The sequence below is a fragment of the Triticum dicoccoides genome, chromosome 6A (genome assembly GCF_002162155.2).
Source record: "Triticum dicoccoides isolate Atlit2015 ecotype Zavitan chromosome 6A, WEW_v2.0, whole genome shotgun sequence".
Lineage (NCBI taxonomy): Eukaryota > Viridiplantae > Streptophyta > Magnoliopsida > Poales > Poaceae > Triticum > Triticum dicoccoides.
The window spans coordinates 30,815,145-30,839,856 of record NC_041390.1 but is presented as its reverse complement, the minus strand read 5'-3'; the positions used below and the strand labels follow the sequence as shown (position 1 = coordinate 30,839,856).

The following is a 24,712-nucleotide window of genomic DNA, read 5'->3' as shown; positions in this document are numbered from 1 at the left end:
CCATTAGTCCATAGAGATTGTCATCAATTACCAAAACCAAACATGGGGGCACCGCATGTTCTTTCAATAAGGCTTCTGTCAGTTGCCGATAACTTCAACAAAACATGACCATATTTATACAATAACTTATATCTCATCACGTCTTGACCATATCACATCACAACATGCCCTGCAAAAACAAGTTAGATGCCATCTACTTTGTTGTTGCAAGTTTTACATGGCTGCTACGGGCTTAGCAAGAATCGTTCTTACCTACGCATTAAAACCACAACGATAGTTTGTCAAGTTAGTGCTGTTTTAACCTTCTCAAGGACCGGGCGTAGCCACACTCGGTTCAACTAAAGTTGGAGAAACTGACACCCGCTAGTCACCTGTGTGCATAGCACGGCGGTAAAACCAGTCTCGCGTAAGCGTGCGCGTAATGTCGGTCCGGGCCGCTTCATCCAACAATACCGCCAAACCAAAGTATGACATGCTGGTAAGCAGTATGACTTATATCGCCCACAACTCACTTGTGTTCTACTCGTGCACAACATCAACGCATAAAACCTAGGCTCGGATGCCCCTGTTGGGGAACGTAGTAATTTCAAAAAAATTCCTACGCACACGCAAGATCATAGTGATGCATAGCAACGAGATGGGAGAGTGTTGTCTACGTACCCTCGTAGACCGAAAGCGGAAGCGTTAGCACAACGCGGTTGATGTAGTCGTACGTCTTCACGGCTCGACCGGTCAAGCACCGAAACTACGGCACCTCCGAGTTCTAGCACATGTTCAGCTCGATGACGATCCCCGGACTCCGATCCAGCAGAATGTCGGGGAAGAGTTCCGTCAGCACGACGGCATGGTGACGATCTTGATGTTCTACCGTCGCAGGGCTTCGCCTAAGCACCGCTACAATATTATCGAGGATTATGGTGGAGGAGGGCACCGCACACGGCTAATAGATCTCAAGGATCAATTGTTGTGTCTATGGGGTGCCCCCTGGCCACGTATATAAAGGAGTGGAGGAGGGGGGAGAGGGTCGGCCCCTATGGCGCGCCCTCGAGGAGTCCTACTCCCACCGGGAGTAGGATTCCCCCCTTTCCAAGTAGTAGGAGTAGGAGTCAAGGCAAGGGAAGAGAGAAGAGAAGGAAGGAGGGGGCGCAGCCCCTCCCCTAGTCCAATTCGGACTAGGCCTTGGGGGGCGCCCAACCTCTCCTCTCTCTTTCCCCTAAAGCCCAATAAGGCCCATATACTCCCCGGCGAATTCCCGTAACTCTCCGGTACTCCGAAAAAAATACCTGAATCACTCGGAACCTTTCCGATGTCCGAATATAGTCGTCCAATATATCGATCTTTACGTCTCGACCATTTCGAAACTCCTCGTCATGTCCCCGATCTCATCCGGGACTCCGAACTCCTTCGGTACATCATAACTCATAAACTCATAATATAACTGTCATCGAAACCTTAAGCGTGCGGACCCTACGGGTTCGAGAACAATATAGACATGACCGAGACACGTCTCCGGTCAATAACCAATAGCGGAACCTGGATGCTCATATTGGCTCCCACATATTCTACGAAGATCTTTATCAGTCAGATCGCATAACAACATACGTTGTTCCCTTTGTCATCGGTATGTTACTTGCCCGAGATTCGATCGTCGGTATCTCAATACCTAGTTCAATCTTGTTACCGGCAAGTCTCTTTACTCGTTCCGTAACACATCATCCCGCAACTAACTCATTAGTTGCAATGCTTGCAAGGCTTATAGTGATGTGCATTACCGAGTGGGCCCAGAGATACCTCTCCGACAATCGGAGTGACAAATCCTAATCTCGAAATATGCCAACCCAACAAGTACCTTCGGAGACACCTGTAGAGCACCTTTATAATCACCCAGTTACGTTGTGACGTTTGGTAGCACACAAAGTGTTCCTCCGGTAAACGGGAGTTGCATAATCTCATAGTCATAGGAACATGTATAAGTCATGAAGAAAGCAATAGCAACAAACTAAACGATCAAGTGCTATGCTAACAGAATGGGTCAAGTCAATCACATCATTCTCCTAATGATGTGATCCCGTTAATCAAATGACAACTCATGTCTATGGTTAGGAAACATAACCATCTTTGATCAACGAGCTAGTCAAGTAGAGGCATACTAGTGACACTCTGTTTGTCTATGTACTCACACATGTATTATGTTTTCGGTTAATACAATTCTAGCATGAATAATAAACATTTATCATGATATAATGAAATAAATAATAACTTTATTATTGCCTCTAGGGCATATTTCCTTCACCAAGAATAAGAAGGAAAAAAGAATTAAAGCGGCCAAATGATCCATTGTGTTGGAGAAGAAAAGAATGTTCCAGAAAATAAAGCGAAAAAAGAAAGGAAGAATATTCTATAAAAAAAAGTAGCATCGCGAACTAAAACTAGGGTGGAAGGAGGAAGAAGAAGATGAGATGTCATTGACGAACACACTGATGTTGATGTGGTGCTGGTTGGCGCGAACAAAGATTGACGAAGTGGCTAGGAATAAAAGATGTAGGGAAGGACGAGGAAGAGAAAACGATAAGTACTTCTAGCAATGAATGTTGTGTGGGCTATAGGTGAAGTTTATTGGAGACAGGGAATATGTTCAGGTTGCCACTCGCTTTACAAGTCAGTCTTAATTTGCAAAGTTGAATGGACCTTTGAGAATTATCTGTATAGTTATTTGTTGTTTTGTGTTAATAGTATATGTTAGCTATACCCGCTCTATTATATTTTAAGTATAAAAGGTTTCATACATGTTGCAACGCACGACGAAGGTGAGATCAACATCATCTGGTTCTAAAGGTGAGGGCTCAAGTGAGAAATGTCCCGGTATGACGAAAAATCGAGTAGGAAATGGAGGGTCCGGTAGGAAAAAAGAGAAGGGTGTGATGTGGAGTGGGGGTTGTGGTGTTGGGTCTGCATGTTGGACATAACTTGGAGAATAGTCCAGACATTCATATTTCTCCCCCATATATGATATGGATTTGGGAAGTCTGGACTATCCAGATGGCTGAATTCTAGGAGCCTACTGGGCACTCGTCTAATGTCGGAACACGCCCAAACATATGAGGAAAAAATGAGCTTTGGCCTTGAAGGCAGTCCTAATTATTTATTTAACTTATTTATATATGCACTATAGCCCGTAGCAACGCACGGACATTCTACTAGTATTAGTAATAATGTACGTGCAATGCATTTTTATATTAGGTAGGATATTAGTTGCACGTTATATTAGGTAAGATATATCTGTTCCCTCAAAAAAAAGGTAAGATATATCTGTTGAACGTTGGTATTTGGTAATATATCAATTACTTTTTCACGGGAGTGGTAGGATATTAATTACATGGGAGATTTCAAGGAATAGTGTTGAGTCAAAACGTGTATATAACCAATGGCAGTGGTGGGTAATTAGATTGTTAAGGCCTCCTTTGGTTTAGAGGAATTTCATAGGAATTCTAGAGGATAGGATTCTTATAGAATTTTTCCCTTTAGAGCCCTTTGGTTCATAGGAATGGATTCATATTCCTACATAGGATTGGTTCTTATCCTCCACATTTTATAGGAAAATAAAAAAGGGCCTAGACTCAATGAAAAAATTCCTTTGGTGTCAACCAAATGACATCTTGTTTCCTATTACTACTCATAGGATTTGAGATACATGTCATCTAATTTCCTACAAGATTCCTATTCCTATGATAATCCTATCCTATGAACCAAAAGAGGCCTAAAATGTGTTTGGTGCTCAACATTGAAGCGATTTGAACCGCTAGATAACATGATTTGACGGTCGAGATGGTTTGGATCTGCCTATTTGGGTCTTTTTATATTGGTGTAGATATAGAAATAGATATAGATTATATAGCACTGCAGTTACAAGGGCAAAATAGGCATTTAACCCGGATAACCCGTAATGTAATTTCCGGCATCAAATTTCACTATTTGTCTGGATGTTGTCCAGGTGGAGTGTCCTGTGGCCAGTTTTGTCATGGTGTTCATTTCTGAAGATAACATCACTCACCTTGGACCCCAAAAAGTTATAGACAAAGGGAGTGCTACCCATCTCTGTTTTCCTAGAGACTCCATGGAGCTGCCTGTTCTGATATAGAAAGGAAACTGAATGCAGTTCTGAACCAATGATGTTTATATAACAGTGAAGGATTAGCTCTTTAGCTGTACAGCTATGCGCGCGAGAATTCAGATCGAGTTCATTGACATGGCAGCAGGTAATTACTTCCAAGCAGTTTACAAGCTTCTGGGTGTAATAATTCCAATGGAACAGTTCATGCCAGAAAAAAAATGTCTTCTAGTTACAGGGGGCAAATTATATGTTCATTCTGTTACACAGGCGAGCACCATCCGAAAACCTGGCCTAAGTCACAAACCCTTGAGAACTCATGCCCCAAATCGTCTAGTAAAGTGTGCGGAAAATGATCCTACTTCAAATATTCAATGCTGCATGCACACCGATCGACGCCGCATAAAACTGTGTGCCAGTGTAAGTGATTCACGGCCCTTTCTCTTCGAGGCACCATGAGTTCTGTGGTGTTTCACCATCATCTCGGGTGTCTTCTAATGGGAATTTGCGAAGCTGTTAGCGCTATCTATCATTGATCATGCAGAGGTAACCACCCCCGGCGCTCCGTTCCAGGGGATACCTGGTGGCACCCTTCATGTACCGAAGGTGATTCATGGCAGCATCTCGGAGGCCGAATCTGTTTGGCGCCTTTCCGTTCTTGCGCTTCTTTATCATGGTGCAAGTCCTCAGAGGGTCAACGCTTCCAGCACCAGGTCTCCTACAACACAAATCACGGCAATGAATTTTTTTAGTCATACAACTTACATCATAATGAGAGACGGAGTTAAATTGCAGCACCAAAACCTATCACATGTAATACAACGTCAATGCCCTAAGTAAGGCTCTTGTGGCTTATTTAGAAGATTGGAGGAAAGTGAAAGCAAGTCGATACAGAAAGGAATATCCAAAAACTCACTTCAACAACTTCTCTGAAGCAACTCTAGCAGCTTCAATGATGTCCTTGGTAGGCAGCCACTTGACTACCCTACCAGGATCACCCCGCATTGGCGAATGGATTTTTACAAGCTGCACATGATTTTCTACATCAGTAAACGATCCCTTCGTGCAGTAACAAAGAAAAAAAACTTGTACTGCTCAATGGTTGTAGACATGGTTTTATCAGTTAGGATTAGAGGAAGAGAGACACTCACACCAAGACATTCCATCATTTGATAATATGCTCTGCCATGTAGTGGAGTGTGTCCCTTTCTGGACTCTGAAAAGTATCTCGTCCTGAAACAGTGTACCATGAAATGTAAGTACAAGTGCATGCTTACAATGACAGGTAACATGTAAATCACCTACCATTCCTTGTAGCCCGGGTCTACTGTAAAGCCATACATGTCAACGCTGTCACAGATGGAGAGAGCAAATTCAAGAGCTTTAAGCCCAGTTCCTTTAGCAGAGGAACCAAATGATGTGCCTAGCATGAGGTATACTGGGTTGGTTATTGGAAGTTCCTACATAACAAGAGTTCTGTCAGGCAGGTAAGAAAATAAGGAACATGTACCCAAAGCACCCTAGTTTTTAAATATGGTGTAGCTAAATTACCCGAATCATCTTGTTCATGACATCATGTATTGTTGTCTTGACTATCAATGCCTCCTTTTTTGTTTCTGCAACCATAAGAATTAGCATGCCTTTTCTTCCCAGAATAAAAATCCTACTGATAGTGATAGGGAAATAGGTGGCTGGAAGACTTACCATCTAACTCAACAACTTTATCCAGTGCCTTTGCAGATCCTCTGTTAAGAAGGCGAAATGTACTCTTTTCACCAACATATTCCGTGTAGTTCTGCAATGCAGCAAGAAGTTAGAGCACGTCCAAGTTAAGAAACAAGAGCAGGAAATATAGGTATCTTAGGAAAACCTGGACAGGTGCACCATTTTCTCTGATGACAACATCATAAGAATCAATCTCATCCCCAAATTTAGTTTTAAGAAGATCCCCAGAGTTTCCAACAACGGCACAGCTACCAAACTGCTGAGGTACATATGGTGATGTCTCAGGGAGAACCAATGAAAGCTTCTCCATGCAAAGAGTTCTGTTCTTGCACTTATTCCTGTAAACCCAAAACTAAACATAATCAACAATCTCTAGAATTTAACCATAATGCAAGTCTATGTGAAACTGTAAAATTTGTGTCTACCCACAGAAGGATTCCTTTGTTGATCCTGCGCCATGCATACTCCTCCCAGCCATTTGGTAATGCATCAATGTACTCTTTTGTGAGTATTGTGGTACTGTTGCGAACCTAGAAAAAATAAACTTAAGTTACTACATCAATAGCTACTGTGTAGCTCTGACAAACTAAATGACAACATTATGTCAAGTATCTACACACCACTTAAACTTATTTTGCAAATTTTCAGTGCATTAATTAAATCACATAGATAAGTCAGCACAGCAGAAAGAATGCCCACCTGCTCCCATGAGGCCACAGCTTCACAGAGATTGAACTCAAATGCCAACCCTTCAGACTCTCCAGTTTTTGGATCTGTCTGCAAAAACCAATCATAAGAGCTAAGACAACGATCATAAAAATAAGACAAGCTGTTCTAACTATGAGAAGAACAACAAATGCCCATGGTCCACGCTTGTCTATGCAGTACAATGCCAGGTACAGAATCAAATTAAGGAACTCAAAGGAGAAATGCCAGCATAAGGAATGAAATGATCGAGCACATGTGCACTTACCCACTTAGAAACCGTGTCACCCGGGTACTGTATAACAACACGGCAGTAATCCTCTCCGCCAAACGCTTGCAGTCCTACACCATTAGCATCCTGCAAGAAATTTACACGAGTAAGACTCATCCAAACCAGCACCCTAATGACCTCAATACAGAGATTTTTAGTAGCTAGCAACACAATTATTGCTGAGAGTTGCCTTTTGAACATAAAACATGAATCATTTCCAAACATCGAATTCACCCCAATCCTAGATAAAATAATTTTTCTCGTATGCTATGAATCCTCCCCATCTACTAAACAGTAAGCATCACATCAATTCTCAGAAGAAGTCCAGACATTACCAAGCAGTTACCCTGCCAAACCACCAAGGCTCATGCATTTCAGAAGCTAATGGCCCATGTACAACACAATGTAGCATCAAATTTGCACAGGATTATACAGCTGAGCCCCAATCGGTTCTAATAAAGCGACAGAAAATCGACACAGTACAGGAGGGGGTCAGTAGATCGGCGACAGAGGTAGCGACGTACCACGCACTTGCTGAACCCTCCCTGCAGCGCGGCGAGCGCCGCCAGGTCCGCCTCGGAAAGCCCCGCGCCGCCATCTGCATCCAGAACCCACCCCGACTCAGGGATCTCCACGCGAAGCAAAAAGGCAGGGGAGAGGAGGGGCGGAGGAGGGTACGTTACATGAGGAGAGGCCGGAGATGTAGATGAGGATGGCCGTGACGCCGGAGAAGATGGCGGCGGCGAGGGCCAGCGGGAGCACCCGCATGGCCGGAATCGGCGAGCCCCTCTGGCCGGAGTTGCGTGCGGCCGGAGTGGTGGGGGTTGGAGTGGGAGTCGGCGATTGGGCCGGGTGAGGAATGAGAGCGGCGCGTCTGCGTATCGGAGGGCCCGCTTCTTCTTTTTTCTTCTTTTTGCTTGCTTATAAGCGGAGAGGAAATGGGCCGTAGCTCGATTTTGGGCCATGAGCAACCAACTTCATACTGAAAAAACTTTTCCCTAAACAGATTAAAAATACCCCTCAAAAACAGATTAAAAATATTTTTAAATCTCAAAAATATTTAAAATGTTTTTTTTTAGGGTACGCAAATTGCGTACCATATTTTTACAGAAGGCAGAGAACAATTTACAAGAAAAGTCGTGAGCCAACAACTTAGCCTACGAGCTTACATCCACACACACACCCTCATTAACATGCTACTCGCTCATACAGGTTTCAAAACACCGAGCTCCAGACGTCTTCCAAGTTTGTATCTCATCCAGAATGAGATTTACAAATTGGATGATATTGTGTTGATGCACCACACTTCTGAACACCTCGCATTCCTTTGCTTCCACAAGCTCCAAGAAATTAGAATGACTAGCGAATCAAAGCTCTTTCTGGTCATCTTCGGCAATCCTTTGCGTGATCTTAACCACCACACCTCAAGGTTGTCCTCAACGGAAGCATAGACACAATGCATAAGGATGTGGTCCAGAGTATCCCCTTCTAGCAGCAAGTGACACACGAATCAGTGGTGTCTTGTAATCCATGACGGAATCGTCGATCAGAGGTCCATACACGGTGCTGGATAGCAAGACAAATGAATATTTTGCATTTGGGTGGCGCCCAACTCTTCCAGCAAGGGCGACGGGGAGACGATTCATGCCATAGCACGTCATCTTGTAAGTAGATTGCGCCGAGTACTGTCCAGTGGGACTCCATCTCCAAGAGAATAAATAACGGGTGTCATTGTACTGTCCAGTGGGATATGATGTTGCGGCCGACCGTAGGTTGGAGACCTTGTGGCCTCAAACCATCACTAACGCCCATGATCCATTTTAGACTCGTTACGGCCTCATGGACTGTTCTTTTGTTGATAAATCTTGGGTTCACCTTCTCCAGTTCCAGGGGTGCAATATCGCCATAGCCGCACCGTTGATCCAGCGGTCACTCCAGAAGAGAAGGAATTTGCCATCTCCTATCTGGATATGTGCAAGGTTGTCGAAGATGGCCCTCGCCATATCACCATTCAATGGTGGGAGGCCTTGCTAAAGCCTGTTGGGATCCGTCCTACGTGGTCATTCCCATTTGACGTGCAACGCAAGTCCTTGGAACTTTAAGATTTTTACTCCTAGCCCTCCAACTCCCACTACTGCAGGAATGTCTAGCAGCAGCGGGCGCAAAAAGGCCATTAGTGGTGGGCAAGCCTCCCAGGGGCGCCCGCCACTAGTATAGCACCCCAACTCAGGGATCTCCACGCGAAGTAAAAAAAGACAGGGGAGAGGAGAGGCCGGAGATGTAGATGAGGAGGGTTGTGATGCCGGAGAAGATGGCAACGACAAGGGCGAGTGGGAGCACCCGCATGGCCGGAATTGGCGAGCCCCTCTGGACGGAGTGATGGGTGTTGGAGTGGTAGTCGGCGGTTAGGCCGGGTGAGGAATGAGATCAGCGCGTCTACGTATCGGAGGGCCCGCTCTTTTTTTGCTTAAGCAAAGAGGAAATGGGTTGTACTCGATTTGGGGCCATGGGCAACCAACTTCATACTGAAAAACTTTTCCCTGAACAGATTAAAAATATTTTTAAATCTCAAAAAAATATTTTTTTTGAGAGTACGCAAATTGCGTATCATATTTTTCCGGAAGGCAGAGAACAATTTACAAGAAAAGTCGTGAGCCCACAACTCAGCCTACAAGCTTACACACACACACACACACACCCTCATTAACATGCTACTTTCTCATAAAGGTTTCAAAACACCGAGCTCCAGCCGTCTTCCAAGTTTGTATCTCATCAAGAATGAGATTTGTTGGGTTATATTGCGTTGATGTACCACATTCCTGAACGCATCGCATTCCTTTGCTTCCACAAGCTCCAAGCAATTAGAATGACTAGCGAATCAAAGCTCTTTCTGGTCATCTTCGGCAACCCTTTGAGCGATCTTAACTACCACACCTCAAAGTTGTCCTTAACGGAAGGAGTGTCGAACATGAATGCCATGCCTGTCGAGCATAGACACGGTGCATAAGGATGTGGTCCAGAGTATCCCCCTCCCGGCAGCAAGTGAAGTACTGATAAGTGGTGTCTTGCAATCCATGTCAGAATCACCGATCAGGGGTCCATACACGGTACTGGATAGCAAGCTAGATGAATATTTTGCATTTCAGTAGCGCCCAAAACTTCCATATGAAATGGGCGGCGGGGAAGTGAGTCATGCCATGGCACATAATCTTATAAGTAGATTGCACCGAGTGCTGTCCATTGGGACTCCTTCTCCAAGAGAATAAATCAGGGGTGTCATTGTCCTGTCATTGCTCCGCATCATCTTATTACCTCAACAACTAATGCTTAGGTCTCATGTCTTTATTGCCACGCCGTTGTCAAGTTTGCAAAGGTTTTTTTTTTTGCATTGCCCTTCTGTGTGATAAATTGGCTTTAGCATTAAACTGAGCTTTGGTTCCAGGGGATAGTTCTATTCATACTTTGGAACTTTGTAAAATGGATACTTTATCATAATAATATATTGGCATAAATAATGCATTCATGGTTACAATTTAAGGAAGCCATGTACGAATCTTTTGGTTGTGAAAACAGTGATGATGCTCTGCAGAACAGTGTGAACACAGTTTTGGAGGCTTTACAAATAATCTTAATGTTTAGCAATTGTGTTTGTTTATAACTCCGCCACTTTTTATTTTAGTTTCGAAAAAGAACAACCAAATAAATTAACAACATGCTTAAGCACGGGCGCGGCGTGTCACCGCGCCTTCGCCTGCTAGTGTGAACTATATTTTAGTTTGTACAAAGCATGCATTAGAAATATTATATATATATATATATATATATATATATATATATATATATATATATAATTATCATGTTATGTTCATACTTATCATAACACATTGATTATAGTTTATTGAGACATACCAACCATCATCATAACAATTGTAAACTCTGCTTTAATATTATATTAAGGAAACTAATTTGTTTTCATTTGGCAGCCGTAATTATACATCGTCAATTTTTGTGACTAGCATGTTTAGGTATTTGTTGCTCTTATCACCAGTGTTATCGTGCCGGAAGACACGATCTGAAAAAAATATGGTCAAAACATTTTTTTCCCTTTAGAAAACTCAGATTTGTACATCAAATCTATCTTACTATTTAATTTACATACATCATATCAAATTTCACATTAAAGTACTAGATACACTACTATATATAAAAAATTTATGTCTCATTTGGCATTGCATAACCTTCTGACATTGTCTCTTTTTTTTCTTTTAATTTGATCTGAATTATTGGGTTCATCAGTGAATTCAGGACATACCTTTCAATCTGTACAGAAAATATATGGTGGCTCATGAGTAACTTATTATAGTACATTAGAAGAGTGAATGTGGCAACACTATTTATAAGATTGATTTATACTTTAATTTGATTGAAATGACAACCATGAAACCAACTACACGAAGTCCAATTTAAGATACGAGATTCAGTATCTCTCGGTTAGAAAAGTAAAAAGATGCATACTATGACAAAAGATAATTTACATACAAACCAATAATCCCTACCCACCGTGAGTGTTTCAAAAAAGATCACATAGCGGTTCAAAACTTAACATTATCTATGTATAATCTATTAAATGGCTGCTATGTTATGATATAGATTTCTTGGAAATAAGATATCTTTACAAATGTATTTATATCAAATTATTTCCTACATATATCTTGTTCAGGAATCAGGATGCAAATAATATACCGTAGAACTTTCATGACAAACGCATGTAGTTCCTAGATATTCTCTAAATAATTTATGTGGCATGTTCCATAACAAATATCTAAATAGTTTTACCTTTTTTGTTATTTTTATTTTCAGTGTAATTATGTGAACATTTATAAATTGTTTTCTTCACAAATAAATGGTTTTTGAAAATACATAAAGATTTCTTTTGATACGCATGAACATATATTACATATATTCAAGTATACATGAACAATATGTTTGTCACTTTGAAACATATGAGTTTTTTTATTTTCTTGCCACAAACATATATTTTTAAAAATTATATGAACATATTATATCACATAACATATTCTATTATGTGTAGGAGCAACATTAAGACAACACTTAAACATTTTATTTTCGAATACAAGTTGTCTGACCAAGATGAAAAACCCGAGAGGAGATTGCCTAGATGCACAGCGCCGTACACCACTTCTCTGCTGGTAGGTTGCAGCTTCTCTCCTCCTCCGGTTCCACCTGGTGTGGGAATGTAAGGGGCCTTGATATATCGGATGGAGGTCTAGTTTTCTTGTTTTGGGCTTAGGGGTACGCGGCGACACTTCGTCGGTTGTGGCGACGTCCGAGGAATATTTTTTTCTCAAACCTCTCCATCTCGAGGATGTTGGACGTGTCCTGTAGGCCTCTCTCGACAATGAGGTTAGGGTTTGTGTGGTTTGTCGGAGTGGCAACGACGACATGTTCCCTTTGTAGTTTAGTCTCATGCCTCCTCTTTGCCACGTTAGTGCGGTCTCAGGTGCCACCGTGAGGCATTTGATTGTCTACTGATTTTTCGATGGTGATAACTTTGACAATTTTTTCTGCAGAGCGCTAGTATGGAAGGATGGTGGCCTTGATGACTACCTGCACGACTAGGGACGATTGGTTGGCTTCGAAGATGGATAGGCAATAGTAGGAGTGGCACACCATAGCCTCTTTGGGGTTGGGGAAGACAACCAGCCCTTAGAAATCTTTTTTTTTAATCTCACGAAGATAATATTATTTGTATGATTAGGGTGCAAATGGGTAGAGTATTCCATGACCCCATTTAGTTCAACTAAATGAACCAATTTTTTAGAAGTTACACATTTTGGAAAATTAGTTCTTTTTGTTGAATTGAGAAGAGTCACAAGGTTCCCCGCAAGAAAAAGAAAAAAGAGTCACAAGGTACCTTGAAGATAGCAAATTTGCATCCTAAGTTTGGTCGATAGATCTGAGGGGCTGTTTTGAGAGAGAGAAAGAAAAAGCGTAAATTACTACTTGGCGGTCGAGGCTACCAGGAGAGGATAAGCGGATAACCCAATCGCTTCTCCTGGTCTACTAGCAGCTCTCCTCGTCGAGCAGAAAAACCAGGCAGCCATGGCGTCGTTAGCCCTCAGGCCCATCATGCCAGCAACCGCGGCGGCCGCTTCCACGACCACAACTCTCAACCGCGCCCGCCGCGGCAGCTCCACCCTTCTCCGTCGCCGGCAGCCAGTCACGTGCATGGCCGAGAGCAGCGGCGGCGGCAACAGCACCGTGGAGCTGGCCGCCGGAGCGGCGGGGCTCGCGTCGTGCGCGACGGTGGCGTGGTCCCTCTACACGCTCAAGGCGACGGGCTGCGGCCTGCCCCCGGGCCCCGGCGGCTCGCTGGGCGCGGCGGAGGGCGTCAGCTACCTCGTGGTGGCGGGCATCGTCGGCTGGTCGCTCACCACCAAGGTGCGCACCGGGTCGGGACTCCCGGCCGGGCCCTACGGCCTACTCGGCGCCGCCGAGGGCGTCGCGTACCTCACCGTCGTCGCCATCGCCGCCGTGTTCGGGCTGCAGTTCTTCCAGCAGGGGTCGCTCCCGGGCCCGTTGCCGTCGGAGCAGTGCTTTGGCTGAGAATGGCTGATGTTGTGAATCGTGTGAGACTCTAGTGCGTGTTGCTGGTTCAGATTGTATCCTGAAATCGGGTTGCCCAAGCATTCTAAGCATGTTCTGTGTGCGATCGTAATTGCTCAGTTTCACCGTGTCAGTTGTTCTCGTCTTCGGTCACCAAAAAAAAGGTGTTCTTGTCTTAATTTTTCTTTTCAATAAAGAAGGTTATCGCGAACCAACCAGGGTTCAAATCCTGGTGCTCGCATTTATTTCTGAATTTCCAGCGATGCGCATTCAGTAAGAGGAGGCGTTCCTGTCTACGAGTTAACCACATTTTTCACGAATGTCATCTGGTGATGAAAAATTTCAAGTTATCAAAACTTTTGTCGGTGTTTCACACACAAAAAAAGTCATAATTTTTTGATTGTTTTCTCAAAAAGCAATATTACTGTTCACCCGAGCTCACTTGAAATCGGGATCAGAACAACTGCGTCCTTGTCGCCTGACCTTAGGGCCAGTTCTTTTGGGCCAAGAATCATCCTCCTCCCAAACCTTCAACCCGCACTCCTCGAATTTCTTTTCTTGAAAAGGGTTTATGCATTTGACTATACCTACTTAAGTAAGAAATCATTGACAAAGAGTTACCTAGCTTCGATGAAATTGCAACCATAATTTGGAATTTAATAGGAGCGGACATAGCTAGGCTTGAACTACGGGAAGTTAGAGCAAGAGCCATGCGTAGCTATCGTAAACATCATCATTGTATCATGAAATTGAAGTGAAAGAAAAGGAGGAGGGGTTGGAGATTCTGAGAGAAGTCGCGGAAAGGGCCGATTCTAGGAGAATCAGGCGAAAGAACTGGACCTTAGAATTATGCCTTAGGTTTGAGGTAAAGGTTCGAATGCAAGACCCAAAACATGCAACGCAACACATATAGACAAGGAAAGTAAGGTTAAAGGTTCGGGACAAGGCCACTTGGGCCCAATACAAGCGCACCTGTTCTAGAACATTACAAGGGGCTAAGTAGCAAAACCCACATAGAAGGATCTCATCCTCAAGGCTAGCCTAGCCGATGTCATCTTGACGTGTCGCCCTCCGCAAGGCTGCTACCCGTGTGTGCATGCTGGTGAGAAACCGGTCAAGCTGCGGTAATCCCAATGTCTCCTCAACGACATCGATAGCTATAAAAGATAAATCATTTTTGTATATGATGTCAGCTAGATCGTTGAATTCAATCCCCTCAATGACGGCTTGCTCCTAATTGTCTAGAAGGACCAAGCAAAAGAGCAGTAATCGCTTCCCAAGCTAATTTGCAGTCGTTGCCTTGAGTTCCTGCAACCAAAGAGTGGAATCGGCAAAGCTGGTGAATTCCAGGATGCCATGGTCGGTTCGCAAACAACACTCCAAACAAAGTGAGCCACTACACACTGAAAGAAATTATGGTCGCAGGATTCATCCCATCTACACCACACACACTTGCCATTGCCAAGTCCATGGCGCTTAATGACCCGATCCCCACTAGGGAAGTGGTTTTTATCAACCTGCCATTGGGAAATCTTGATTTTAGCCCGGGTACGCGCTTTCTAGACATCCAGGGTGTCGCAAACTCCAAAATTATTGGAAATCTCTATGTATAAGGAGCTCACGGAGAAATGGCCTGAAGGCTCAAGTTTCCAACTATCTGTAACCTGACCGTCGGAGATGCTCTTACCTACCAAGGCTCCCACCAATCGGTCCCTTCCTGCAAATTCCAATGGATCCAATGATCACTTAAAATGGGGGACCATCTGCCCCAACCCAAGCATGAGCAACTTTAGCATCGGTCTCCTCTATAATTGTAAAGAGCCAAGGGAACCTAGTCATGAAATCATGTACGCCCTTCATGGACCTCAAAATCGTGTGCCAAGACGCAACAGATGCCAAATCTTGCCAATAGCCTTGGCAAATTGGGATTTTTAAGTCGAATGAACTATTTTTGATCTATCATCAGAAACACACTTGTTTGTAAAGATACGGATCCAAAGACCTCCCTGACCTTGGAGCAACTTATAGACCCGCCTGGCCATAAGACACCAGTTCATAACTTTGATGTTGATCATATATACCTAGCTCCCACCTCATTGGGAGAGCAAATGGTCAACAACTTAACCATGTGATATATTCTGTTTACCTCATTTCTTCTGCCAAAAGAAACAAGATCACACCTTATCAAACTTACCATGAACTCTGTCATCCCCATTGAAATAAACTATGTGAACAGTTGTGTCTCCCCCAGAGAAAAAAATCATCTAGTTTGGCTCGAACAGGGCTCATTATAAGAATGATGTCGCACCAAGAAAACACAAATCCAATGAGCAATTGCATGAAAAACGAGGAAAGCTCTAGCCTAGCTAGTTCGAGAAAGAGTTTTATACATGAAAAACAATGCTCACTAGTGTAAGAACAGGTATACATTGTATAGAGCCAGAGATGTTTGGATGGTCAACCAACTAAGAAAAATTGCATGGTTATGGCACACATATTGAGCTATACGACCTCATTGAGCCTTGAGATAGTTGGATTGTCATGCTCGAGCTTTTCTGGGAACCTAATGACATCTCAAAGGGTATCCTTATGTCGGTTACGGGGCCCATAGTATATGATTTCAGGGGTTGATCCATCATTGACCATAGTGAGATGTTGACTTAGGTCTAGATCGACCCATGCATTACCTCATATTAAGTGTCTGCACCAAAACATATGATGAAGTAGATGATTAGGTTGCTCGTAGTGAAGAGTACGATGCACTAGCATCATGCATATGATATTGATCTATGATACTATCTCCATAGTGCATAATAACATAAGTTAGCAATGCATGTTCTGGAGACCACTTAGATTATCTAAAGCGGTCTATACACTTTAGAGAACTAGAGGGAGCAATAGTAGTAGTTTTGCTTTGGCTCATGACAAGCTAGGAAGACAACATATTCCATGTTCTTTTTGACGTGTCTTATCCGGCTAATGACCCTTGCATGCAAAGTAAAATTGGAGTTCCATGGATCAAGAGAAACAAAGACATACCAAAATATGATCAAAATGCAAAACAAAAGGTCTGGACGCTTGAACTTGTTTCGATTTGTATTATTCAAAAACTCTGAATTGATCTTCTTTTATCACAATATTACGCACATCGATTATGGTAGGAGTTTGGATTTAAATTCTTTGGCCCATACTTGTTTCTCTAGTAGGTGGGTAAAGTCTCATATAAATTCCAACAATTAGCATCATCTCACATTCATTTGGCGGTGCATGTTTCCCGGCTCAAAGAAGGCGCTCCAACCGATGGACAATGTAAGTAATAAAGTACCCGTTGTGTTGATGCATACCCACATCATTGTGCAGCTCTTGCATATTTGTGCCGAAAACTTGATCAAGAGAGGCACATAAACAACTTCTGCAGGTGCTTAATGTCTTGTAAGTGCACATGGCTGGTTGACAAGCACAATTCATGAAAATATTTAAGCCTAATTTATATATCGAACTCTAAATGGCTAAAGGAAGGAAATTACCGACCATCAGCCGAGGTGAAGCAATAAAACCTAAGGACTTTTTTGATTCACATGGTCCTCGGAACTCATGAATAGAAAAAAAACCCGCAAGATTAAAGTGTCATATCCTATTGAATGTGATCTAAGCGGTTTTTATATTAGTCTATAGAGAGAGTACATGATATCCGTGTAAAAAATCCTACCTGACTCGAAAACTACATAAATTTGCATCAAGAGTGTTTGACGTCACAGAAAAACAAATGAAACTATAACAAGATATTTGAGTGGAAGAAAAATTTACCCCCAAAACACAGTGCATTGCGAAATTGATAATCCCACATCCACGAACCATTTACAGTTGTTTTACAAAAAGAAATAAACATATACAATAGCAAATCAACGCCATCACACTCATTATTGAATGCACTTTCACATCATATAGATTTATATTATTGTAAATGTTCATACTGCTTTATATAAAATTCAGCCAAACTTTATCAAGTAGTATGACTTCAGTCAAATCTAACATGCAAAGTGAATAAAAACGGAGGGGAACATATCCCCTAAGCTCCTCTAAAAATCATATGAATTCCTTTTCGGGTAAAATAGAAAAAATCTTATCAATTTGCTGCGAATCAAATGAGCCCGATCTGCAAAATTACGATCTGAAAATCTGAGTTAATGTCTGGTTGGTTGAGATGACGTGGCCGGACCCAACCAGCAGCCGAGGTCGGGCGGAGCCAGACAGCAGAGGCGCCTCACGTGACACGAGTCGCCGTAACCCACCCATCTACCCCCCATCCCCTCCTCCCTCCACTCCTATCCCCCCCCCTCTCCGTCTCCCCTCCGAACCGCAGGCGGCGGCGGCGCACCAAGCCAGCGATCCCAACCCCACCTCCCTCCACCGGCCCTCGTCCTGCTCCGGCCGGTCACGCCGCAGGCCCCGCTCCCGCCTCCCTCCCTCCTCCTGCGGCCGGTCGCGGCGGCATGCTGGCGTGAATCGAGCGGCGCGGCCTGCGACGAAGTCGAGGGAGGACGAAGAGCGACCGCGGCGGCGAGCTGTGGTACCGCGTCGTAGACGGATCCCCTCCTCCCCACCCCGCCCAAATCCCAAGGTATGCATAGACGGTAGACCCTAAACCTAAACTTTTTTTTTCTTACATCTGCCGCTGAACCCTACCATGAATTGGTAGTAAGTTCTAGCTGTGGAAACTCATCAGCTGTATTGTGTTTGGTTTAGTTTGGTTGATTGAAGCACGCGTTACGGCGTTAGTGTCCCTTGCTAGTGTGGAGTACTATGTGATTTTGTTTGGGGATCTATGTACATATGTATGCTGTGATTTCGATGTAGAAAAGCTGTTGGAGTGCTTTTGAATGGGCTTCTAGTTTGTAGACAAGAGGCTTCAGTTTTCCTTATAAGATGAGCAGTTAGAATTGAATGCGTAAGTGTGCATCTCATGACAGATATACGAGTGTCCTGTTTTTCATCTTTACAAACTGCACAGAGAGCAGTTGGAACATCATGTTTCAACACAAATTTAGATGTTCCAACACAAATTTGGTTTAACATACTGTAGAACTTAGGTCCTGTGCATTCGATTGGTTCTATATGCTAGCATGGGGCTTGTGCAATTGACCGCATCAACACAGCATGGGCCACACCGGAGTTGTGAATTAGTGCGGAAGTTTCGTTTCATTTCATCATTCATGCTTTTACGCTTTTAAGCTTCATCAACTGATTATTCTCATTCTTATGTCTTGGAGCTTTGAAAAGAGGCTGCACGATGGAGTTATCAAAGCAGGGCCAGGAACCCATGTCAGCTAGCATGGGATCTCAAGCACTCGCCTCTTCAAATATCCAACCTGCTCAGTCTGGATATCCCGCTGCGTTCTATCCACCCCTATCTGCTGGCTGGGGTGCACAGCCAATGTTCTCTACGGGAGCTTCGGTACCTGTCAGTTCATATTATATTGTCCCTATGAGTCAACAAGCTGCCCAAGTTGGTGTTTCCAGGCCAGAGACTTCACATCCTTTGGGGGTGCAATCTGTAAGCAGAGTATCACTGAGGCCACCCCAGCAGGTGCTGAATATTCAAACATCTTTGCCAGCAGTAACTGGATCGCAGCTGTCGCCATCTGTTGCCGGAAAGAAAAGTGTTGCTTCTCCAAAGGTCCAGATGATGAAATCTGCATTATCTGCCAAGCGTCCTGCACAGAAAGAGCTACCATCAAAGGCTCAGCCTCAGCAGTTTGAATCCGTGAGATCAAAGTTCAGGGAGTCACTTTCTGCTGCACTCGTCATGGATTCTGACCAGCAGGATAAGAAACAATCTGCTCAGAACCTGCAGTCTGATGGGTCAGCAGACCAGAAGAAGGTGGAGGGAGATGAAGTGAAGGATACAGTGATGACCACATCCAAGGATGCGAGTACAACAAATTCAGAGGCAGACAATGCTGATGTTGCTCAGAAATGCGAGGGAGATGAGAAGTTAGGCTGTGGCATAGCATCAGACATGATCACAAGCACAAATGATGACAGTGACACACAACAACAACTAAAGCACCTTCCTTCAGAAGATGAAGTATTAGACCAAAGTATGGTTGTCACAGATGAACTCTTGCAAGGTCATGGCCTTTGTTGGGTTTCTGATTTTCCTGCTGGGATGGCTGAACCTGTGACACAACCTAATTTGAAGAGGGACAGGGCTTCTGATATTGAGCCTGGGGTTACAGGCAATTTGACAGAGTCTGAATCAAAAAGAATAAAGTCTACAGATGAGGCAGCAACAGATAAGGGTAGTATGATCCAGAAGGCTGAAAGCTTGGCATTTAGAATTGAAGAGGAACTCTTTAAACTGTTTGGTGGAGTGAACAAGAAGTACAAGGAGCGAGGCAGATCTCTTCTGTTTAATCTAAAAGATAAAGGCAACCCTGAGTTAAGGTCGAGGGTCATATCTGGAGAACTTGCACCCGATCGCCTTTGTTCAATGACTGCGGAGGAACTTGCTTCCAAAGAGCTCTCAGAGTGGCGTTTGGCTAAAGCCGAAGAACATGAAAAAATGGTTGTCCTTCCTAACACTGAAGTTGATGTCAGGCGTTTAGTGAGGAAAACACACAAAGGAGAGTTCCAAGTTGAAATAGAAGAAACTGATGGTATTTCAGTGGAGGTTGAGCTTGGGGGTAATGTTCTATCTCATGTTCCATCAAAAGCTGTTGAAAGTGAAACAAAAACCAATGATGAAACAAGTACGGATGATAAAACTGGTGTAGAAGTTAAGGACAAGGGTTCTGATGGCATGTCACAAGATGAGGATGGTGGGACAGGTGACAATGATTCATCAGGCAATGTTGAATATATTGAAAATGAGAAAGCAGATCTTATTGATGAACTTATGGTGGATGACTTGAAAGACGCAGAGAATCTTCCACCAATTCCTTCGCTAGATGAATTCATGCTGGGGTTAGATTCTGAACCACCTTTTGAAAATTTATCAGTTGGGACCCCGCAAAAAGATCTCAGTGATTCTGATGAACCTAGCTCCACCTTAGATTCCGAGAAACTTCCTGAGACAGAAGATAAGCAGTCTGCACAAAAGAAGGCCAGATCTGAATCAGATGTGCCGGCTTTACAGGGTAAATCGGAGTCCAAGTCAGAATCACCCAAACAGAAGTCAGAATCACCCAAGCAGAAGGTTGGTTCAGAGTTGGTTCCTGATGTGCCACGCGATGGAGAGAAAATCAAATCCTCCCCAGAGAAAGTCGAATCTAAAGAACCTGCTGCTGCTAGTGCTAATATGTCGAATCCTGTTTCAACTGTGAACCATAAGACAACTGCTGTTCCTATGATTCGTGAGAGTATATGGGAGGGTGCGATTCAGCTTACTCTATCGTCACTCACGAATGTTGTTGCCATTTTCAAAAGGTTTGTTTCGATGGAGAATTGTTTGGTTGTTACCAACTTAGCTTGTCCTGTTTATCTAATCACATTCCCTCTTCATTTTCATCATCTTAAAACGCCTTTTAATTTTCCTTTAGTTATCATTCTGTATGTTGCATTCTTGAACTTGTTTGATGCCACTGTGTTATGCTATGTGCCTTCAGTTTTCTAATGGCACGGGTGGAAACCCACTCAATTAGGTAATACTATATGTTACTGAAATGGGACAGCTTCTATACCACTATGTAGTTCATGAGTTTCCAAAAAAGGATTTACCTCACCATCTACACTTTTTTCCGCCACAAGCCGTTGATGTTAGAAATGAAACACTCAAAACTGGAGTAAATCTAGTCACTCTTTGTCTTTGTTTTATCGGACCGTAGTGGTCTTCAGCTGGCTTCTGAATCATTCTCTCGAATGTTCACTTGCTGTTGCCCTTTCCCCCCAACCATACGGTATTAGAGATTCTAACTGAAGAATGAAATGCTTCTTTTGTAAGTGAGAATGTATTATTGGGCATTGGGCTTATATTCATCTTGCAAATAGTTATGCTTATGTGCAGTTAATTTGGGCCTGTACCAACGAATTCCTGTGTACCAAGAATGCTGCGATTCCTGATTAAAAGATGTTCGGAGTTCTCAAAGGAGTAAGAAAAAAAATAAGGCTGGTGAAAAAGAACAAATGAAAACACTACATGCAAATATGCTATGTCAAATTATTATACTCGGGTAATTTTTTGATTGCATGTTTCTAATTTACGTAGTTATGCTAAGTGGCAAACAATTGTGAAAGAAAATGTTTAACGTGCGAAGCACATGCTACTTGCTAGTACAATTAAGGGGGGCACCAGTTGCTTAGTCTCTCACCGTCTCATATGTGGAAGTTAAATTATTGCGCATGATCTGCATGAATGAGAGGATAAATGTGAGCGTTAGCTCCTAAACTAATGAATATGGACTGCTTTTTGGCTACGTGTGACCTTATTCTGTACTAAATATTTGTATTGGTTCTGACATATCTTAAAATTTCTCTTGTACAGTGGTGAAAAGCCATCTGGGAAAGAATGGAGTAGCTTAATTGAAATCAAGGGGAGAGTTAAACTTAGTGCTTTTCAAGATTTTCTCGAACAACTTCCCAAATCTAGGAGCCGCGCTATAATGGTAATTCTGTTTTGAATGCATAATTTGTTTCTAGATGATGTCCTTACTGGAATGATTATGGTTTTACACATTTATGCTGGCTACTTTCCATTATGTTGTGGATGGTAGATAACTCTCCATGTTATAATCACACGCTCATTAGAGGTCAATGGCATATGTCCATCTGGTAAAAGAAAAATGAAATCAGTGATGAAAATAGATGTTTCGACCCCTCTTGTGTCCAGAGCTCAGAATTTTGGAGGAAAATAGCCTCCAGATTTTTATAGAATTCCTCTAAAGTTTCTACCTTGAATGGGTGGGTCCTAAACTGGCAATATTTCAAAAAGCAATACTAGTACAATGGCATCTGTCATGTTTTTTGAGATTTTCATAATATCTAGATCCACTGTTGTTTAGAGGCAGGGACATGTGCAGGTGTGTTGGTACTTTTATGCTAGTCGCCAGAAAATTTTCCTAGCAGGTGCTTAAGAAATCTATATCTGTACTTACTTGATAATGTGCGTACTTCTCAAGCTAGCTGGTGCATATATTTTGAATCAGAACAGTATATGTACTTGTAATTGTTACCATTATGCAATTAGATTGGTACTGCCCAATTGATTTATTTCACTAGATAGCGCAAGAACTGCAAATAATAGTGTTGTATTCCTTCTAGGATTGTATTCCCACTTGTACTGCTTATGTCTACATGCACATAGTTAAATTATGTGTCCTGTGCTGCATTTAATTCTCTGTTCCGCCATCGAGAATCCGTTCCATCTGTTTTAAGTACCTGTACTGCTACTTTTATAGGTAACTGAGCTGTGCTGGAAGGAGTGTTCGTCGGAGAGTGGCCGCCAACAACTCTCGCAGGTTCCTTTTCTAAGTCAGATCACCCATCATGAGCTTACCAGAGTTTTGATGATTGTTTTCACTAAATTGGCTCGTTCTTTTGCAGACAATTGATTCATATATTGCAGATGAGAGAGTGGGACTAGCTGAGCCTGCAGATGGACTGGAGCTGTACCTGTGTCCCCCTCAAGGGAAAACTGTGGAGATTCTCTCCCAGCACCTGCCAAAGGAGCACTTGGGTGGTCTCGCTGTGGCAGAAACATCGATAATTGGAATCGTCGTCTGGCGGAGACCCAGCGTTCCTAGGGTGTCCTCCCATCAGAGGCATGATGGTTCCAAGAGGCAGTCAGCCCCAAGGAAACCCCAGGTTACCGGTTCTACTTCGGCCCATAGGCCCTCCGCGCCCCAGAACTCTCACGGCGTGCCACCAGGTTTTCCCAACCAGCAGCATCACCAGCACCAAGAGGAGGATGTAACTGATGACGATGTGCCCCCGGGCTTTGGGCCTGGCGTTGTTGCGCGCAGGGACGAAGACGATCTTCCTGAATTTAATTTTGTTAACCCCGCTGCTAATGTAACGACGCATGCCTTCAAGGGCCAACGGCATGTAGCACCGACCTCTGCTCGCCCAGTCGAGCAAATGAGGGAATTGGTTCAGAAGTATGGTAAAAGATCATCTGTTGAATCGCGTCCTTGGGCTGACGACGACGACGATGATATACCAGAGTGGAACCCCATCCAGCAAAGTAGGCAGCCGCTGTCATTTACACCCACCCCGCAGCAACCACTCCCACCACCACCACCACTACCGCCCATGCAGCAGATCCACCATGCGTACCAGCAGTACAACCCAAATGCAATGCAGCCTCTCCTTCCCCAGGTTGCAATGCAGTACAGCCTTAGTAGCCAGCAGCAGCTCCCTTTGGTCCAGCAGCAGCTTCAGCCTTCGCAACCATGGCAGCAGCAGCAGCCTAGTGCCTGGTGGCCGGCGACGGCGCAGCAGGGTGGGTCGGCCGCCGCCGGCTCTGCTGTTCCAGCGCCCCAGTATGGTGGTGTGATAATGCCTAATGGTAGCAGCGCCCAAGCTGGGAACCTAGGTGGCGCCCCCTGGGGACCGAGATAGAAAGGAACTTGTAAAATTTAGCTCTCTTGTTTTCTTTGTAGCTGCCAGCGTCAGTTTTAGTGTTGGTTTCTTTTCCTCCTTCTAGCTTACAGATTCGTGTAAGTATGTGTACACCCCTCTTGTACCCGAGCATGTAACTCTAGATGCCTGTGTGGGTTGTATTCGTAATAAACATCATAGGATCTGTCGTTCTGAACCTTTGCTCTCCCTGGGCAAGACAATCTGTTCGTCGGTTCGCGGGCCGTGAAAAATTTGGCAATAGTGTTTGGACACAGAAAATAAGTTGTAAACGGTTTGAAACTCTTAACAAGTATTATTTTGATGCACTCGGATTAATAATATTAGTGAATTATAACTCTGGTCTTCCATTCAAATTATAGCCATGATGGTTAAGGCAAGAGCCCATGGGAGATGCACTTCTATTTTTGTGCAATTGATGTTCCGTACGACGTGGGTTGGTGGATGGGAGCTGTCTGTCCCTCATCTTTTGCCGTTGTTCCTTCCGCCCGTGCATGGTGGGCTGTCGGGACTATTCCTCATCTTTTAAAAAGGCTGCAAAATATTCCCCTGTTTTTTCCAGTAAGCTTATAAGCACCTTTTATCTGCAAAGTAATATATTACTTATATGTTCCAAAATAGATATGAGGTGAGAGAAAACGTACCACAAACCTTTTATTAGAAAGTCAACACGAAACGCTTGGGCTTGCCAGTGTTTTTTT

The 24,712-nt window shown here is 43.5% G+C and overlaps 3 protein-coding genes across 4 annotated transcripts; 2 read left to right on the top strand and 1 right to left on the bottom strand.

The window, feature by feature from the left end:
* Window positions 1-4,216: 4,216 nt before the first annotated feature.
* Window positions 4,217-7,690, bottom strand: LOC119314286 (sialyltransferase-like protein 4). The gene is made up of 12 exons (XM_037589023.1): window positions 7,493-7,690; window positions 7,334-7,407; window positions 6,807-6,896; window positions 6,533-6,610; window positions 6,263-6,363; window positions 5,979-6,171; window positions 5,813-5,903; window positions 5,660-5,724; window positions 5,414-5,568; window positions 5,260-5,341; window positions 5,025-5,134; window positions 4,217-4,826 (listed from the first exon to the last, which is right to left on the bottom strand). Exons 1-12 carry the CDS (start codon window positions 7,575-7,577, stop codon window positions 4,631-4,633), a joined length of 1,320 nt encoding a protein of 439 aa, XP_037444920.1. The 5' UTR covers window positions 7,578-7,690; the 3' UTR covers window positions 4,217-4,630.
* Window positions 7,691-12,849: 5,159 nt separating this feature from the next.
* LOC119314282 lies at window positions 12,850-13,681 on the top strand. Its single transcript, XM_037589021.1, has one exon. It carries the CDS (start codon window positions 12,933-12,935, stop codon window positions 13,434-13,436), a length of 504 nt encoding a protein of 167 aa, XP_037444918.1. The 5' UTR covers window positions 12,850-12,932; the 3' UTR covers window positions 13,437-13,681.
* A 4,068-nt stretch (window positions 13,682-17,749) lies between these two features.
* LOC119314281 (death-inducer obliterator 1-like) lies at window positions 17,750-24,267 on the top strand. Of its 2 annotated transcripts, none has more exons than XM_037589020.1 (5): window positions 17,750-18,057; window positions 18,717-20,864; window positions 21,919-22,039; window positions 22,832-22,891; window positions 22,977-24,267. In XM_037589020.1, exons 2-5 carry the CDS (start codon window positions 18,727-18,729, stop codon window positions 23,991-23,993), a joined length of 3,336 nt encoding a protein of 1,111 aa, XP_037444917.1. In that variant the 5' UTR covers window positions 17,750-18,057; window positions 18,717-18,726; the 3' UTR covers window positions 23,994-24,267. The 2 variants fall into 2 exon arrangements, with proteins under 2 accessions (XP_037444917.1, XP_037444916.1); XM_037589019.1 differs by having other exon boundaries at window positions 18,707-20,864.
* The last annotated feature ends 445 nt before the right edge of the window (window positions 24,268-24,712 follow it).

Excerpts from the sequence above, each read along its gene's own strand:
- LOC119314281 (XM_037589020.1), top strand. The coding sequence starts at position 18,727 with ATGGAGTTATCAAAGCAGGGCCAGGAACCCATGTCAGCTAGCATGGGA. Across the intron at positions 20,865-21,918 it reads GTTGTTGCCATTTTCAAAAG|TGGTGAAAAGCCATCTGGGA; the intron begins GTTTGTTTCGAT and ends TCTCTTGTACAG. Across the intron at positions 22,040-22,831 it reads CTAGGAGCCGCGCTATAATG|GTAACTGAGCTGTGCTGGAA; the intron begins GTAATTCTGTTT and ends CTACTTTTATAG.
- LOC119314282 (XM_037589021.1), top strand. The coding sequence starts at position 12,933 with ATGGCGTCGTTAGCCCTCAGGCCCATCATGCCAGCAACCGCGGCGGCC.
- LOC119314286 (XM_037589023.1), bottom strand. The coding sequence starts at position 7,577 with ATGCGGGTGCTCCCGCTGGCCCTCGCCGCCGCCATCTTCTCCGGCGTC. Across the intron at positions 6,897-7,333 it reads GAGGGTTCAGCAAGTGCGTG|GATGCTAATGGTGTAGGACT; the intron begins GTACGTCGCTAC and ends AATTTCTTGCAG. Across the intron at positions 5,569-5,659 it reads TCATGAACAAGATGATTCGG|GAACTTCCAATAACCAACCC; the intron begins GTAATTTAGCTA and ends CTTGTTATGTAG.